The following is an 18,859-nucleotide window of genomic DNA, read 5'->3' as shown; positions in this document are numbered from 1 at the left end:
GGCCAATGTAAATCTGTAACTTTGCCCAGGTCCATGAGGGTTATGGTCAAAGGGGAGATAACTCTGGGTATTTATTTATCTGATTTACCTGTATGATAATCAGCTCCGCTAATTGACCAGTTGTTAAACCAACCGATGCAGGCCAATGTAAATCTGTGACTTTGTGCATGAGTGTTGTGGTTAAAGGGGAGATAACTCTTGGTATTTCTTTTTATCTGTATGAAAGCCAGCTCCTCTAACTGACCATTTCTTCAACCAAACAGTGCAAGCCAATATCAATCTGTAAGTTTGCCAAGGTCCATGAGGGTTATGGTCGAAGAATTGATAACCCTGGGTATTTCTTTATCATTTGTGACTAACTTGTGTCATTCTGGGACAAGCTGAATCGCGATGTGTGCCCCTCTAGAAGGATTTCATATTGGCGTATGAACATAAGAACTATTTCAATCAAGAACAATAACTCAAATTCTCTTTGAGTCCACTAGTAATAATGAAAATAATTTTTTTATTAATTGATGACATAATGGCATAACTGCTTTAAGTACTCGAGATTATTGTTATCAAAGTAACTTAAAACGTACACTGTCACTCATTCTGATTAGTTTGTCATATTTTCACTCATAACATTCATCGAGTTGGTTACGGAAAGAGCGAGTGGTGACGAATGATTTCTTTATCTGATTCATCGGACTGCTAACCAGCTCATTGCTAACTGACCATTTGTTAAATGAGACAATGCAGGCAGGACACATTGACAGATCAAATTGATAGATTCAGCTGATTCAAATGCAAAAAGATTTACTCACAGTGCCACTTGGGGGCAGGGTGGCCTAGTCGTCTAAGGTGCAGCAATTCGCTGTGCAGAGTTGCGTCCCTTGGGCATGCCAGAAACCTATGATTGTGGGTTCGAATCCTACTTCGCCTCGATTATGTTTCTAGGTTTGTCAGTGGCAAACCCGTGCTCGTGGGTTTCATCGAAGTCGTCAACGTCTGATACCTGCATCACTTTGGGATTTCCTCTCACATTAAGCTGACATGCTGTGATATAACTGGAATACTGTTAAAAGCTGTGTTAAACCCAACTCACTCACTCACTCACACACTCACTCCAGAATTCATGAAGTCAGAGCAGCTTGTAGTGCAATTTGAGAAAACTGAAACAGGAGATGTGAAAGGAAATATTTTAATGAACTCCAAGGAGACCAATTCAATAAGTGGTTTCACCTCCCAAACTTGCACAAGTAAAAAAACAATTTGTTTTGTAGTTGAATGTATTATGAAACATTAGTGCAGTTGTTTAATGTATTATAAAAGTATGTGATGAAGATGGGGACATTTTACTCCTACTTTGCATCATTTACAATGGTTTTCACCCAATATCAACCTGTAATGTTGCCAGAGTCCTTTTAGGGTTGTGGTCAAAGGGGAGATAACTCCTGGTATACAGTCAGCACTAAGTTCATCAACACTTTCTGTAAATCTTTCTCTCGCTTTGTTTTCAGTGCTCTTGATGCTGAATCTGAGAGAATTGTTCAGGAAGCTTTGGATAAAGTCATTAAAGGTACGTCACCATATATGTTATGGATATGACAAAACCGGTTGGAGAAAAATGAATTATGTTGATGTGACTTTGTTGATTGTGTGTCATCATACCATGCTGGTCCGGATTGGTACTCAAAGTATCAGTCACTGGATTGTCTGGTCCTGACTAAATTATTACCAGGCTGGATTCATATACCTGGAATATTGCTGAGTTAAACAACAAGCAAACAATTGTCCCTTTCACACAGACAGACAGACAGACTGACTAACAGACAGACACAGAGACAGACAGACAGACATAAATTGAGATTCATATGTTTTGGCCATGAGGCCAATAGTACAGTGACAGTTTACAAAAAGTATGTCCCTTTCCATTAATTACGATATACGACGTAATAAGCATCCAGGGCGCTCTCAAAATAAGAAATAGGGGGCTCTTATTAGAATACAATTTTGGTGAGAAATAAAACAGAGTTGAAAGATTGTGAATTTCGTAGTTTATGCTTACAGCTTGAAATGATACAAAAGAAAATTATGTGCGTATTATACACGACAGATATATTTTCCAGAATTTAATTGCCCATAATTAAGGGTGCATATAACGCATGAGTGCGTATTATACGCAAATAATAAGTCTTGTGTACATTGATCAATCGGAAGGTGTGCTAATTGGGATTGTTCACAAGCCAATATATCAGCAAATATCGCCATGTGCGTTTATTAGAGCGGGGTGCTTATTACGTCGAATATGTTATGTATTCTTGATTTCTGAAGCATTTGTCTTTCAGGTACCTGGATAACATTTTTATTGGTTTTTTTTATTTCACCTGGTGGGCAATTATTGTTTGAGATCATTTGTTGAAAAAATACATGTTTTTAGAAATAGGTGTCAGCCACCTATCTTATGGTTTTTGAAAAACATGTCAGTAAAGTGATGGAAACAGAGGTTTAACATTTCTTCATCCCACTGATTTCCTTCATTATTTGTTAGAACATGGTTGAACATGAAGCCAGAAAATACTTCCTGTTTCAGGGCGAACAGTGTTGGTGATCGCTCATAGGCTCAGCACGATACGAGATGCAGATGTCATAGCAGTTGTTTCTCATGGAAAGATAGTTGAGGTGGGTTCTCAAATAAGTTGAGATTTTCAGCACATAGAAACAAAAATCAAAGTGAGCTTTTGTTGTGACGCACTGTCTGTCGTCCGTTGTCCATCTTCAAAACAACAGATTAGGGTCGTCAGACTAGCTTTTCTCATTTTTACGACAGACTGGTGCTAGGGAGAGCGAAGACACCTGGCATCTGCCCTTAGTAGAGTCGCTTTGACACCTGACCATTAGAATCCCCAGAGGATATGTGATGGGGATTGTTGAGAGTAAGTGTTCTGTCCCATGGCTAGAATTCTATTTGGGCAGTTTGTAGATGGAGAGGAACATGGCTGCTGTCAGGTGGTGACTTACAAAGTTGAAAGAGTGTTGTGGCTCGTTTCTCTGATGGATTGTTAATCTAAACTTTTTGACCAGTGTTTCCACCTCCCTCTTATAAGTTGAGATAACTCAGTGGTATTACGGAAGCATGTAAAAAAGGGAATTACCATAAAATATCTCATTTAGATAGATTTCCTGAATTTACAACATCCCTTCTGAAACTTCTGGTCTGTGAAGTTGAAATTTTGTGTAGTCCCAGCGATGGTGTCTCTGAAAATTTCTAAGAGAATTACGATCTGATTTCAAACAAAGTCAGCCTTCATTTTTGCTCATCACTGAACCACTGAAAAATTTAGTTACTTGCTTTTGTGTCTGTTGTTTACCTCTTCGTTATGATAGTTTTTATCTACATGTATTTTTCAAAATACAATGTATTCCAATAAACTTAAGATGAGGTACGAAGTCTTGCACTTGGCTCTATTTATTTTTTCTTTGTTGTAGGATTTAATGCTGTACAGTGCGAGATGTTGTAAATTAATGACTAGTGTGCAATTGAACATTGTCTTTGCGATCAGGGTTATATATTTTACTGAATAGATACAGGACACATAAAATGGAATAAGCAAAACAGGAAAGTGTTGTTTGATTGACCTGAACCATCTTGCTAGCACTGCTAATTGAGTCTAACCTCACTTAAACAGAACTACAAATAAGCAGCGTAAAATACCCCCCAAAATATTCAAAACCCAATTACTTTCAAGTAACTTGCGTACAGAAACGCATGCATTAAATGAAAAACTCAAAAAGCATGTGTAAATACCCAATGAAGCTTTTTCAGCATGTGTACAAAGGACCTAATTTCCGAGACATAATTACGAGCTAATTTACTTCACAAGTCAAGCCTATATGTTTAGAACAGTTATATACATCTTAAACATTATTTCATTTTTTTTAAATCTTAAAATGTTTACTAATTTTGGGAAAAAAACAATAGAGTGATAAATAGATGAGTGAAAAAAATGTTGGTTACCCAATGAAAAATGTAATAACCAATTTGAATCGAAACCCTAGCGTAAAAACTCATTTGCTCAAAAAGTTATCTGGAGCTCTGCTTAAATGCCCTGCTGATGTTGTTTCTGAGTTTGTCAGCTTCATACCTGTGCTCATGGGTTTCACCAAAGTAGACTAAGATCTGCATCACTTCAGGCTTTCCTCCCATGTTAAGCTGACACGCCGTGATATAACTGCAATACTGATCAAAGCGGGGATAAAACCAACTCACTCATTGGGCTAGACACTTTTAGCATCATGGGAATGAAACTATTTTTTGTCGGTCAGTCAATCACAATGGTTGTAGGGCTAAAATTGTCAGTCAGTCAATCACAATGGTTGTAGGGCTAAAATTGTCAGTCAGTCAATCACAATGGTTGTAGGGCTAAAATTGTCATTCAGTCAATCACAATGGTTGTAGGGCTAAAATTGTCAGTCAGTCAATCACAATGGTTGTAGGGCTAAAACTGTCAGTCAGTCAATCACAATGGTTGTAGGGCTAAAACTGTCAGTCAGTCAATCACAATGGTTGTAGGGCTAAAATTGTCAGTCAGTCAATCACAATGGTTGTAGGGCTAAAACTGTCAGTCAGTCAATCACAATGGTTGTAGGGCTAAAATTGTCAGTCAGTCAATCACAATGGTTGTAGGGCTAAAATTGTCAGTCAGTCAATCACAATGGTTGTAGGGCTAAAATTGTCAGTCAGTCAATCACAATGGTTGTAGGGCTAAAACTGTCAGTCAGTCAATCACAATGGTTGTAGGGCTAAAATTGTCAGTCAGTCAATCACAATGGTTGTAGGGCTAAAATTGTCAGTCAGTCAATCACAATGGTTGTAGGGCTAAAACTGTCAGTCAGTCAATCACAATGGTTGTAGGGCTAAAATTGTCAGTCAGTCAATCACAATGGTTGTAGGGCTAAAATTGTCAGTCAGTCAATCACAATGGTTGTAGGGCTAAAATTGTCATTCAGTCAATCACAATGGTTGTAGGGCTAAAATTGTCAGTCAGTCAATCACAATGGTTGTAGGGCTAAAATTGCAAGGACTCACATGGGGTAGTCTGGGAAAGAAATATTTTTTGTTTCAATGAAGGTGTTTACATGTGCCCATGTTCAGGCTAGCTGATCTGGTTGATGGCATCGGTCGTTGACCAAAATATCCATTGCTGGATTGTCTTTGATATATTGCTTGGTGTTCAACAAACAAGGAAATCATATTGCAACATGGATGTGACAGTGTATTGTTACACTCTATCAAGCTGGGCCCAATACACAATCATTTTCCTTGTTAGATAAAATGAGTGGTGATTAAACCGATAGAAAACTGGGATAGTTTTTCTAATGCTCTGGAATATAGCTAGCTGGATTTACCTATTTTGTCCTCTACACTGGTATTAATTCAGTTTATTGCGTCAGTCATCGCGAGGGACTAGATTAAAGGGAGACTACTCCAGGGTCTGGTGCCCATTTCCTTTCTCATTCTGGATGTAATTTGTGTCCTGTGTGGAACTTGACTTGTGTCGGTACAATTAGGACTATCATTAACTGTTAAACATACAATTTAATTTTTCCAACACAAAGAACAGACTTTGAATAGCATTTAGAAGTGAAACACAAGGAAGAGAATTTTAATAGATGTCAACTTCTTTATTATGAAGAGGGCGGTGGGGTAGCCTAGAGGTGAAAGTTTTCACTCATCACGCCGAGCCTGGGTTCGATTCCCCACATGGGTTCTATGTGTGAAGCCCATTTCTTTCACCTGAAATACTCCCAAATTTTGTGTTCCTCATAAAAAAAATTGACATCCAAAAATTCTCTTCCTTGCAAATCAAACAGTGTTAGAGAGACTTGAATCTGCCTTCCAAGGACTAGAATTTGACCCATCCTAGTTCCCCAGTATCTTTCCTTGTCCCGGGGCGGTCGGGTAGCCCAGTGGTTAAAGGGTTCGCTCGGCACACCGAAGACCTGGGTTCGATTCCCGACATGGGTACAATGTGTGAAGCCCATTTCTGGTGTCCCCTGCCGTGATATTGCTGGAATATTGCTCAAAGCGGCGTAAAACCATACTCACTCACTCACTTTCCTTGTCCCCAGATGGGCTCCCACAGCAAGCTGAAGGAAAAGAGGGGCCTGTACTGGGAGCTGATCAGACAGCAGGAGATCGAGGAGGAGCTGGAACATCGACAACAGACCGGATAATCACACAACAACTTAGCTTTTCATGTATTTATTGTATTGTACAAGGCTGGTTACTTGTAGACGGAGAGTCACTGGTCCTTCAGTGACTTGACAACATGTACAAGACAGGCAGCCCAAGATTGTTCTGTATCTATCCATGTATTTAGAGCATGAGGTATGAGGCACCATGGAATATCTTTCCAGTGTCGATAAACTAAGACCTGAGCTTTGGCGTGAAACATTAACGACTTGGAATAGTTAGTATGTAATTCTGAGTTGACAGTTGGTTATTCTATGTATTACCTATAATCAGGAATATTAGAAAATATGAGTTTCCCGAACACAAAAGAGGTATAACCTAGGTCAGTGTACTGACAGAGTGGATGAGTGGATAATGGATAAAGTCCTCCTCAATTACTTGTGACAATACACTGACAAGTCACCATGTTGATGAGGGTCATATCTCAGACATTCTATATAAATGAACAGTGGTCTTGCACAAGCCAATCAGTGAGACTTACAGGTGTCCCCTCTGGGAAAGAAATGTTTGATTCTCCAAGAGAGTGACTTTTTAGTGAAAAATGAAAGATGTTCTTCTGGTTAATTTCTTTTATTGAACTCGAACAATAACTTTATGGTAAACCCATTGTGATAGTTTAGTTGTACTGGGGGTGATTTGGGGGATCTCAATTTGCTCTGTAGGGTTGCTTCCCTTTAGGTTGACAGGATCTGATGAGAGTGGGCTTGAATACCAGTTTTGCCCGTATGATGATTCTTGGTTTGTAATCACCATACCTGTGATGATAGGCATCTAAGACCTGCTTCATTGAAGCTAAAATGCCATGATATAACTGGAATATTGTTCAATCAGGTGGTTAACCCAGCAGACTCGCCTACACAAGTTAAGCTAGCCCACAGTTACACAAGCCTGGAGCTGGATGTGTGAGTGCCACATTGCACAGAATCAGGTTTCAAATTGAACTAATCCTTGTATGCCTTTGAGTGGTATTTTGTTCTGATGCTTGAGAGTTGCATCCCTTAGCCACGGCAGGATCTACTAGTCATTGGTTCATATTCCATTTGACTTAATTATGATCCATAGTCTGTCAGTACCATGATCATGGATTTCACCACAGTAGCGAGTATCTATGACCTGGGACATTTTTGGCTACCCTAGGGCACGCCAGAAACCTGTGATTCTGGCATTGCACTATCCTGACAGCCAAAGCCATTTTCACTAATGGTAAAATGTTTTTATATGTTATCACTTTGCAGGCTAGTAGACATTAGTTAATTTCTATACATGGTTGGAATCCTGGTTCGCCCCGATTGCTTCTAGGCTGTCAGCACCATATGTCACATGGTCGTGGGTTTCACCTAAGCTTCTGAGACCTGTATCACTTCAGGCGTTCCTCCCATATTAAGCTGACATGTCATGATAACTGGAATACTTTTCAAAGAGGTGGTGAACCAAACTCACTTACTCTAACATTAAGCTGACATGTTGTTATATGACAGACATGTTGTTCAAGGCAGTGAGAGTTCCAACTTAATCCCTTGTTAAGATGAAATACACTGCATAAGTGAGGGTAAGCACAAGATCCTGGTGTCACCGATGACTTGTGACAGTCTGAGGAAGAAGCATACACTTCGTGCAGTGTTAGAGATAGATGATTGTAAAATAGGATTCTTGACATAATCTTACAGTCAAACACCTTTGTGTGGAGGTTGAAGGGACCTGCATTAATACATTGAAGTTTCTGAGGTTCGACACAAGCGAAAATTATGAATAAAAAAGGAATACACAGGGACCAAGCTTTTACTTTGAGAATGTTTGACACATCAAAGTTTGACACAACAGGGTTACTAATGTTAAAAGTGTATGAGGGGTGGTGGGGTGGCCCGGTGGTCAAAGTGTTCAATAAAGGTTTAAGATTTTAGGATCTTGAGATCAAAATACAGCACCCTAAATCAGGCCCCTTCTATTTGCTAACACAAATTATGCCATCACAAATTAATAATAATGCTTTCATCCAATTTTTTATACAATGTTAGTAGAGGGGGAGTTCATTTGTTGTTTTTACGAACAAAATATTCAAGGCATCTCAATCGATGTGATTCACACAAAGCAGGAACTTTTTGGTAGGATTATATATGTTTAGTGTATTTCATCAAGTAGAGAAAGAAGGGAACGTGTGGTGACTTCTTCCTCTGGATACATAGTGTTAAGACATTGATGTGGCATTGTGTTTGTTAGTGAGGCTAGTGGGCATGAGTATCTAATACGCTAATAATAGTTTGGCTTTTTGTGATATGCAGGGAGCCATCTTCATTGCAGGGGGCACAGGTGGCCCAGCCATCTAAGGCGCCGCGATTCGCTGTGCAAAGTTGGGGCCATTGGACATGCCAGAAACCTATGATTGTGGGTTCGAATCCCGGGTTCGCCCCGATTATGTTTGTAGGTTTGTCAGCACCATAACCGTGCTCGTGGGTTTCACTGAAGTGGTAAACGTCTTAGACCTGCATCACTTCGGGCTCTCCTCCCACAATAAGCTGACACCCCGTGATATAATTGGAATACTGTTAAAAGTGGCGTAAAACCCAACTCACTCACTCACTCTTCATTGCAAGTCTAGGTGGATGGACTTTATTGTGATACTGACCTATACCCAACAAAATCAAGACATGTTTTTGAAATGTGTAAATATTTGTACAACTTAGTGTGATGTGATATTGTGAAAAGCATCTCATGACGTTTGATGTGAATGGCTGTTTAGGCAGGTTTTTGTTATTGATTGGTTTATGGATCTGCCGAATGTAATAATCAGGAAAGTAGAAAAAAATGTTTTTATTTAGTTTTTAACATTACTGCCAAGTATGAAAAGCCCATTTAGCAATAAAAAACATTACAAATTGTTTTCATGCATGTCCAAGATTAATGTTTAATTAATTTATCAGGATCTTGGTTATCATGACATATATATACATTTTTTTTTTAAATCCTACCGACCATATGTTTACACAAAAGACAATAAAATATTTGAAAGTGATGTTTTTTCTTGTCTTATTTTTGACCACTGACTGAAGTTTTGAGAGAAGAAATCTATAAACCAACTTGTGAAAAGAAAAGGCCTTTGTTGCATTATGTGAGCTATGTTCTGTACATATGATTATGAAGACTTTTGAATTTCAAAGCATTCTATTATATATCCCAATAAAAGAACCTTTACTAAGGCAGATATGTTCTGATATTAATATTCAATGTTTTAGCATTTTTAAAGAAAGAAAGACCAAGTAACCATGCTTATGATACATTTTGCAGTTCAAACACTGCTGTTCACAGCAGCATTAAACCTAACTCACTTTCTCTAAAGGGGCGATGGGGTAGCCTCATTGTTAAGGTGTTCACTTGTCGTGCCAAAGACCTGGGTTCGATTCCCCACATGGATACAAGGTGTATTTTCTGGTGTCCCTGCTGTGATATTGCTGGAAGGTTGCTAAAACTCACTCCTCTCGGCGTCCATTCTGTTGAAAAAGGGGTAAATATTTCAGTTGTACAGTTGGCACACCCTCATAAATCTTTTTACATCAAGCTAGTTTTCATAGTTATTGAGCCAGTAAAGGTTCATCTTCCATCAACATCTTTATATGAACCAAGAACTGTTTTTGAAAGGAGTGTCACAATATCTAGTGCGTGGTAATGATCTTATGTCAATTGTATTTATTTAGGCATTTAACAGGAACTCCCTGACAATATATCATAGATATCAACTTGTGCTTTACTCCACAATTTATGGGGGCACGGGTGGCCCACTCATCTAAGGAGACGCGATTCGCTGTGCAGAGTTGCGTCCCTTGGGCACACCAGAAACCTATGATTGTGGGTTTGAATCCCGGTTTGCCCCAAATATGTTTGTAGGTTTGTCAGCACCATACCCGTGCTCGTGGGTTTCACCAAAGTGGTAAACGTCTGAGACCTGCATCACTTTGGGCTTTCCTCCCACATTAAGCTGACATGTCGTGATATAACTGGAATACTGTTACAACGGCATTGAACCCAACTCAATTACTCACTCACACCAGAATTTAAAGTTTGCAAATGAACTTTTGAGGCAGTATTAGTTCCATGTTGATTTAGTTGCTTGTAAAAGTTTTTTGACCGATGAAACTGGTAAATAAGTCATATCCAGTCATCTTTCAATTGTTCTTCGATCGCCTCTGGTCCAGTGGTAAAGCGTCCGCCCGAAGAGAGGAAGGTCCAGGGTTCGATCCCAGGAAGGTCATACAAAAGGACGTTGAAAGTTGGTACTTGTTGTTACCCTGTCTGGCGCTCGGCATTAAGGGGCTAAAACAAGGATTGGTCGGCACAGAGTCAGTATACTCTGTCTGAGTGGGGTATTTATGTTAAACTGCAGCATGGTATCTCAGTGGGCTAGCACTATAAAATCGGTATTTGTCCTGACGAGAACAAGCAGCCACACACATACATGTGCATGCGCGTCACTATAGAAGTGCAATAGTCTTAGAATGACATTAAACCCCATTTCACCTCACCTCAATTGTTCTTCCATTTTTCGTGTTTGGCAGAATTCACGCAACACAATCAGTGAACAACACTTATGTCACAAGTCTAAAGCCTGAATCTCGCTTTTATTCTGGTAAACTCACTGATAATAATAATCTTTATATGAACACAACAATCAACCAAAATATTGCCAAAACAACTGAAATGAAAACATACATTTTCTCTTTGATCCTCCAAGTAGAGTAGTGAGGCTTGAAGTTCCTGTTATTGTCAAACAATGCTGTAGATGTTGTGATAGGGGGACTATTGCTGATTGAGGGTAAAACATACAATTACATTCACACAAATTTTGACAAGATCATGAAATTAAAGCAAAATCAAATTAAAGATGGTATCAATCTATAGATGAAAATGTATGTTGATATTAATGGCAACAGGTCTAATATTTAACTTGGGTACTCAGAGTGGATACCGAGTAGGACCCAGGTACCCACAGGACTACCCGGACCTATGGTTAGTCATGTGATATATTGTTTAACGACAAAAATTATCTGAACTCTATGGTTACACTATAAGTGACTATTGTTCGCATTTCTTTCTGACTATACACCCATTCCTTCTGATATTTATGTGTTTGAATAAATATTTAACCTCAGTAAACTTCAGTGTATGCATGACCAGATTGTTTAACACGTGTATCTAAATACTTTTTACCAGGGCTACAGTCAAGATATTCCCAATCGGACATTTTGTACCTATTTCTTGAGACCAACAGCGGGTACCTGTGTAGTAAGTCCTGACTTGTCCAAGCCCGACATTGCATCCAGTTCTTGTATGTGCAGTTAACCTGGTGTGTCAACAACCTAGTAGAGATACAAGTGTGTCACAATATTAATGCGAGCACTCCACAATCAGTTTTTCATCATTAACATGTTTACAATATTTGATCTAAATGTACCAATAAAGAGTTATTTGTAGATCAGGTTGACTCCCTTTAGTCTTTAGTAGGATTTTTATGTCCAAATTGATTTACAGGAAAACGAATGGAAATGGTCTCAAAAGTTGAATTGAGAAAATGTGCGGCATATTCCTGAATATCAGTGTGTATGTGTGGTATGCAAAGTGACGACTATTCTTGTTAAGTTTGCCTGTATATTGTAATGATGAGCACTGATAAGTGTTTACTATTTATTTGATCACTGTATATAATCCCAAGTATTTATGACATATTTCATGTGAGGATATTATGTTATACATGTGTATGTGTAACTGAGATGTACATTTATAAATCAGTGAGGGGGCACGGGTGACCAAGTCGTCTAAGGCGCCGCAATTCGCTGTGCAGAGCTGCGTCCTTTGGGCACGCCAGAAACCTATGATTGTGGGTTCGAATCCCTGTTCACCCCGATTATGTTTCTAGGTTTGTCAGCACCATACCCGTGCTCGTGGGTTTCTCCGAGGTGGTAAACGTCTGAGACCTGCATCACTTCGGGCTTTCCTCCCACATAAAGCTGACACGCTGTGATATAACTGGAATACTGTTAAAAGCGGCGTTAAGCCAACTCACTCACCTATAAATCAGTGCACATTTAACCAGGAAAAGTTGAAAATATGTTTCTTGTCATCATACAGAACATTAAAAACAGTGTGCATGATAATTGTTTAACTTTGTCTGGTATTTTGTTTTTTTTCTATTGTCTGTTTTTTTTACTAGTAAAATTGTCCTTATCGTGTATAGTATAGAATGAAATAAGCTGTGCCACCATGGTTGCGAACAAGTTTGTTTGAATAACTGCTTTTGAGCTTATAATGAGAAACATTTGTATTATTTTTCATGGCCTTCATTCTAGAATACCCCTGTGCAAGAATGATAATAGATATGTAGAATAAAGTGGATTTTATCTCACCAGATATGAATGTTGTGTTGTCAAAAGGTTTTTTTGTATTTGTTTGGTGTATAACACCGCACACAGCAATATTCGAGCTATATGACGGCAGTCTTTAAATAATCGAATCTGGACCAGACAATCCAGTGATTGTCATCATGAGCATTGATCCACACAATTTGGATACGATGACATGCATCAACCAAGTCAGCAAGCCTGATCACCCGATCCCGTTAATCGCTTCTTACGACAAGCATAGTCGTCTTTTACAGCAAGCATGGGTTGCTGAAGACCTATTCTACCCCGGATCTTCACGACAGTGTGTCAGGACAAACATGATGTATGATGTGTAGAGCTCAACTACTTACGGACCAGTTTAACAGCATTATTTATCTGCTGTACTCAAAGAAGGAATTCAGGGGCAAAATAGATCCTCAATACTCCATGGTTGTCATAACAGCGGACTCACTGAACAACGTATGGTTGCCAAACCTGTGTAATTGAATGGCTGGAAGGCACAGGAACTTGTTATTGGTCAGTAGGGGGTATATATTTTTATTTACTGAACAAATTTCTGTGCTGGAAGGATCGTGTGCCATTCAAAACAACTTGCCCCTTTGCGTAACTGAACTCGACTTGCCTTAATGACATGAGTTGTTATGAATAGGTCGTGTGCGTGCATCTTTCCGAGGCAAGCGAGTTAACCAACCCTCCTATTGACCAATCAGATTCCACCTCCCATATCACTTGCATTTGTTTCAAATAAAAGTGGTTATTACGAGTTATGTCCCTTCTATGTCCCTCCTATTGACCAATAGGTACCCACACAACTACCCGGACCCTTGGTTTGTCACGTGATATACTGTTAAATGACATCAACAATAAAAGTCTTTCTTACTAGGGCTGGGACGAGTCCATATTTACTACCCGGGTACCCACCCACCTATTACCCGACCCTACCCGGGTACCCCTTGTAGGTCACAGGAGATGTCTCAAAATATCCGATTGGGAACATTTGTAGAATAGCCCTGGCAAAATATATTCAGATACATGTGTTAAACAATCTATTTTATTCAACCATAAGAAAAAATCAGAAGGAATGGGTGCCTAGTCAGAAAGAAATGCGAACATTAGTGACTTGTAGTGTAACCATAGAGTTCTAGATAATATTTGTCATTAAACAATATATCACGTGACTAACCACGGCTCCGGGTAGTCCTGTGGGTACCCGGGTCCTACTCAGTACCCACCAGACCCGAGTACCCGAGTTAACCGTCCCAGCCCTAATGGTTACACAACAAGTATAGCTCACGTTCACATTTCTTTCTGACAACGCAAACATTCGTTCTGTCTTCAATATGTTCGAGTAAGGATAAAGCGTCTATCAACTTCAGTGTATGCAAGATCAGATCGTTTTGTACGTGTATCTAAATAGTTTTTGCCAGGGCTGCGGTAAAACAAATTCCATTCAGACATTTTGTACCCAACTCTTGAGACCTATAGCGGGTATCCGGATAGGGTCGGGTAATTGTGGACTCGTCCCAGCCCTAAACCCTATATTCGTTTTCGAAACATAAAAACTCTGGACCGAACCTCCATGTTGGATAGCGTTGCAAAATCACGGTTCTTTTCACATGTATTTCACACTCAGCTACGATACATACATCCCTGAATTAATCATACCATTAACAATCAAGTCTAGGTCACAAACGGTCCAAATGAAATCAACCGAAATATTTGAGTGTGAAACCAAACCCTGTGCTCTGAAACCTACCAGTGGGCCTTCTGATTTGAAAATGTAGACAAAGCAAACTTCGAGTTTTCTACTGTTCCGTCGTCAATTTGTTGCATACATTAGATTAATCGAATATGCATGGGTCGATAATCGTTGCAAGAATTGGGGAATTAATAATTAGAGTCTTAGTCTAGATACTTATTTGGAAAAGTCAACAGAAATCGTTCCACGTGACGCCATGATTGACGCAAAAACACGCACACTGACATCTTTCCGAGGCAAGAGAGTTAACTCACTATAAAAGTCCAGTTTCCACCCTTGCCGAACTAGGCTGGAATTACTGGTCTCGATCGTAGCGCCACCAGTGGCTATTACCAGTTACGTCCCTTTAAACCTCTCCTATGGACTAATCAGATTCCACCTCTCGTATCACTTGCGTTTGCTTCAATGGTTGCGCCGAGTCAGGACGATCTGCTCGATAATCAAGATCTATATTGTGATAAAACGTGTCTTACATCGCGAAATGCATCAAATCACGAGAGCACCTTTGTTTAAAAACAGGAGAAGATTTGGAAAATATCTGTTGACAACGAGTTGGCGGTGCACATGCTTTGCAATTCCTGCAATCGACCGAAATCTGCACGACAGATTACGAACCGGATTTCGATTTTGGTGGGCGATTTTGATTGGATTATGGATTGACTCGTTAGTCCAGCCAAAATGTAACTCCATAATACCAGCCTTGTTCGACAAGAGTGGAAACTGAACTTTTATAGTCAGTTAACTCCCTTGCCTCGGGAAGATGGCACACTGACGACGGTATATTGGTCCGCCTTTCCACGTAGTATCAAGGCGAAAACGGGAACATAAAAACAAACAGAACTTGTTGATTTCAGATTGATTCTGATTACTTAACTTATATGACTCATTTATGTGATCCAAACATCACGGTAAAACCTACTCCAAACATTCCGCGTACTTCTATCAGTGAACTCGCGATGTTGTGACGGGAGGTTACCGGTAGTGATGTCATATTAGTATACGTCAACATCAACATCAACATCGTTGTACATATTTGTTACTTTCTTTGAGGTGCGGGTGAACAGGTACACAACGCATTCAGTTCATGAAGTATTTTACTGTTTCAATCTTGAATTATAATTTGAATATCTCTTCAATATATTTTCACCCAGTAAAATAATGCACTGCTGCAAAATGGGTAGATCTACATGTATGTAGTACTGTTACTAATATAATCTAAAATGCCATAGAATTTATGAAACTCTTAATAATAAGCTGTTCGTTTGAACATAGAAATTGACATTCATCGTGTTATTCTTCCTATATAAGATGCTTTGTGAATGATGCTTTTGGAGAATTGTGAAATATTCATTGTGGCATATTTATATAGATAGGGTGAATAAAACATGCACTTCATTTCCTAAATTAAAGTAAATGTATTATATCTGAAGGAAATTCGTCACGTTATATTTTTATTACTGTCTAACTCATGGCTGCACAACTATTTGTTTTACATTTTATCGTTTAATTGGCGGAACATTGACAGCTAAAGATTGCATCAGGTGCAAATTGCAAAGTCAGAGGTTGGCCTAGAACCTAGCGACCGCAATTCTCGCAAAGCGTTGATTTTTTCAAAACTTTGCGTCTGAACATTACTCGGCAACCAGGATTCCAGCGGTAATATCGTGAATTACAAGCATTTTGTCAGAGATCTCGCGAGACCCGAGTTGTATGCAACTCGCCGCCGTGTGAATGCCGAGTTGTATACAACTTCAGTTCGTACAACTAATTGCATACAACAAATTGTATACAACTAGTTGTACCGTGTGAAAGCCCCTTAACCAGAAAGCATTCGCCACCACTCGCATGTTTCCGTAACCAACAACAAGGCCCCGTCTCGAAGGCCGCCATGCGTCGAAACGGCGCAAGCCAATCAGAAGGCGCGTCAGGATATGGGTACTTCGATCAATGTCGTGTAGATAGATTATAAATATAAAATTTAGGGTTGTTTTATATATTGTGAACGGATATACTTCGTATAATTAAATATTTGGGTGATTATTTGGTTTCTAAGATACGTCTACACAAACACCTCTGTACGTGTGATGTCAGATCTTAAATTTGATCGAGCTTTGAATATCAAAACTTGTTTGTTGTTAAACTAAGCAATATTCCGCCTATATGACGGCTGCTCGTATATAATCGAGACATCACCAGGTGAACCAGTAATTAACATTGTAAGCAACGATCCACGCGGTCGAGGTACGATGGCACGGGCCAACCAAGTTACAAACAAGTGTGACCAACCCATCCATTAGGCCACCTCGTATGACAAGCATTGCGCTACTTGGGAATCCTCACGGGGTTTGAATATCAACGTACTCTCACTTTGTTGCTGGTATGTGTTTAGACATACTTCAATACATCTCTTAGACATGGTGGATATGGCATTCCTTCATAATTTTATTGTACTTAATTCAAATAAAATGTGTGTACTATTTGTGAACGCCGTCCATGATATGCATGGACAGATTCAATCATGAAATAAATTTACCAGTGAAGATCCAGGGTAGAATAGGTCTTCAGCAACCCATGCTTGTCGTAAAAGGCGACTATGCTTGTAATAGGCGACTAACGGGATCAGGTGGTCAGGCTCGCTGGTTGATGGATGTCATCATATCCCAATTGCGTGGATCGATGCTCATGATGTCAATCACTGGATTGTCTGGTCCAGACTCGATTATTTACAGACCGCCTTCATATAGATGGAATGTTGCTGAGTGCGGCGTTAAACAACAAATATACAAACAAACAAACATGAAATAAATTAGGTTTAAAAATGTCGTTTCAAGCATTGAAAGGGTAATGTCAAATTGGCTACCTTAACTGAATATGTCAGAGAAATTCATCGCTGAAAATACTTAAAACACCTTCGTCTTGTCAGTTTTCCTCAACTAATTTTAATATCTCATTTCAAAAATAATAATTTACAAATAAAAGATGAACAGCTGAGAATGAATGAGTTGAATGGTTTGCCAAATATACTTTTGTACAAAAGATTATGCGAGTATTTATATCAGAGAGGTCAATACTTTTTACAACAGGAATAAGCGAGTGCTGCTTTTCCGCCAACCATCAATTTTACTATACGATGTGGTAAGAATAAGAGTTATCGTTCTTGTTTGAAGTAGTTGGGTGGCATTCCATTCGTGACCAACTCGTGTTATTCCGGGACAAGCCGAATAGCGTCTTCTTGCAGGTCACGGAAAGGGGCGAGTGATGATGATTGGTCGGGTGGGGGACGAATCTTCATTCGGCTTGTCCCGGAATAACACGAGTTGGTCACGAATGGAATGAACAGAAAGTAGGATTTACCTGTTACGTGGGCAGGCCAGAGGCATTCCATCTGCTCGTTCTTCACGTTTTACCAGGTAAACAATACAAATAGAGCCGATTTTTGCACAAACAACCTTCATTTACTCACTTTTCTGTTTAGTAAATACAGACACAAATAGATATACGCCTTTGCTATAACCATACTACAACACTACTGCTACTACAACTACTACTACTTCTACTACTACTACTACTACTACTACTACTACTACTACTATTACTACTACTACTACTACTACTACTACTACTGCTACTACTACTACTACTATTACCACTACTACTGCTACTACTACTACTACTGCACACAATTGATACTTCTACTACTGTTACGACTACTATTGCTACTACTACCACTACAGTTGCTACTACTACTAGTACTACTACTACTACTACTGCTACTACTGCACACAATTGATACTTCTACTACTGTTACCACTACTACTATTACTGCTACTACTACTACCACTACTGTTGCTACTACTACTACTGCTACTACTACTACCACTGCAACTACCACTGCCACTAACACTAATAATGTTGCTGTTGTTGCTTCTATTACCGGTACCACGACTATTACTATTGTTGCTACTACTACTACTACTACTTCTACTACTACTACTACTACTAGTAGTAGTAGTTTGAATATCAACGTAGTCTCACTATGTTGTTGATATGTGATTAGAAATACTTCAATACATCTCTTAGACATGGTGGATATGGCATTCCTTCATAATTTTATTGTAATTAATTCAAATAAAATGTGTGTCCTATTTGTGAACGCTGCCCATGATATGCATGGACAGATTCAATCATGAAATAAATTCACCCGTGAAGATCCAGGGTAGAATAGGTCTTCAGCAACCCATTCTTGTCGTAAAAGGCGACTATGCTTGTCATAAAAGGCGACTAACGGGATCAGGTGGTCAGGCTCGCTTGTTGATGGATGTCATCATATCCCAATTGCGTGGATCGATGCACATGATGTCAATCATTGGATTGTCTGGTCCAGACTCGATTATTTACAGACCGCCTTCATATAGATGGAATGTTGCTGAGTGCGGCGTTAAACAACAAATAAACAAACAAACAAACATGAAA

At 39.3% G+C, this 18,859-nt stretch overlaps 2 protein-coding genes across 2 annotated transcripts in view; both read left to right on the top strand.

Moving 5' to 3' along the window:
- LOC124112915 (mitochondrial potassium channel ATP-binding subunit-like) overlaps positions 1-9,718 on the top strand; it is a 37,018-nt gene extending 27,300 nt beyond the window's left edge. Inside the window, exons 15-17 of the mRNA XM_046473106.2 lie at positions 1,503-1,561; positions 2,576-2,664; positions 6,115-9,718. Coding sequence (XP_046329062.2) covers positions 1,503-1,561; positions 2,576-2,664; positions 6,115-6,219 — 253 coding nt within the window. The 3' untranslated portion in view covers positions 6,220-9,718. The remainder of the gene's footprint in view (positions 1-1,502; positions 1,562-2,575; positions 2,665-6,114) is intronic.
- A 7,963-nt stretch (positions 9,719-17,681) lies between these two features.
- The window catches only part of LOC124127493, a 17,099-nt gene continuing 15,921 nt past the window's right edge, over positions 17,682-18,859 (top strand). The window contains exon 1 of the mRNA XM_048386436.1: positions 17,682-17,796. The gene's annotated coding sequence lies outside the window, so the exon portion shown is untranslated. The remainder of the gene's footprint in view (positions 17,797-18,859) is intronic.

The sequence above is a fragment of the Haliotis rufescens genome, unplaced genomic scaffold (genome assembly GCF_023055435.1).
Source record: "Haliotis rufescens isolate VD_foot unplaced genomic scaffold, xgHalRufe1.0.p SCAF_6, whole genome shotgun sequence".
NCBI classification, from domain to species: Eukaryota; Metazoa; Mollusca; class Gastropoda; order Lepetellida; family Haliotidae; genus Haliotis; species Haliotis rufescens.
Note: the sequence above shows the minus strand (reverse complement) of the source record. Positions and strands in the feature narration are given on the sequence as shown.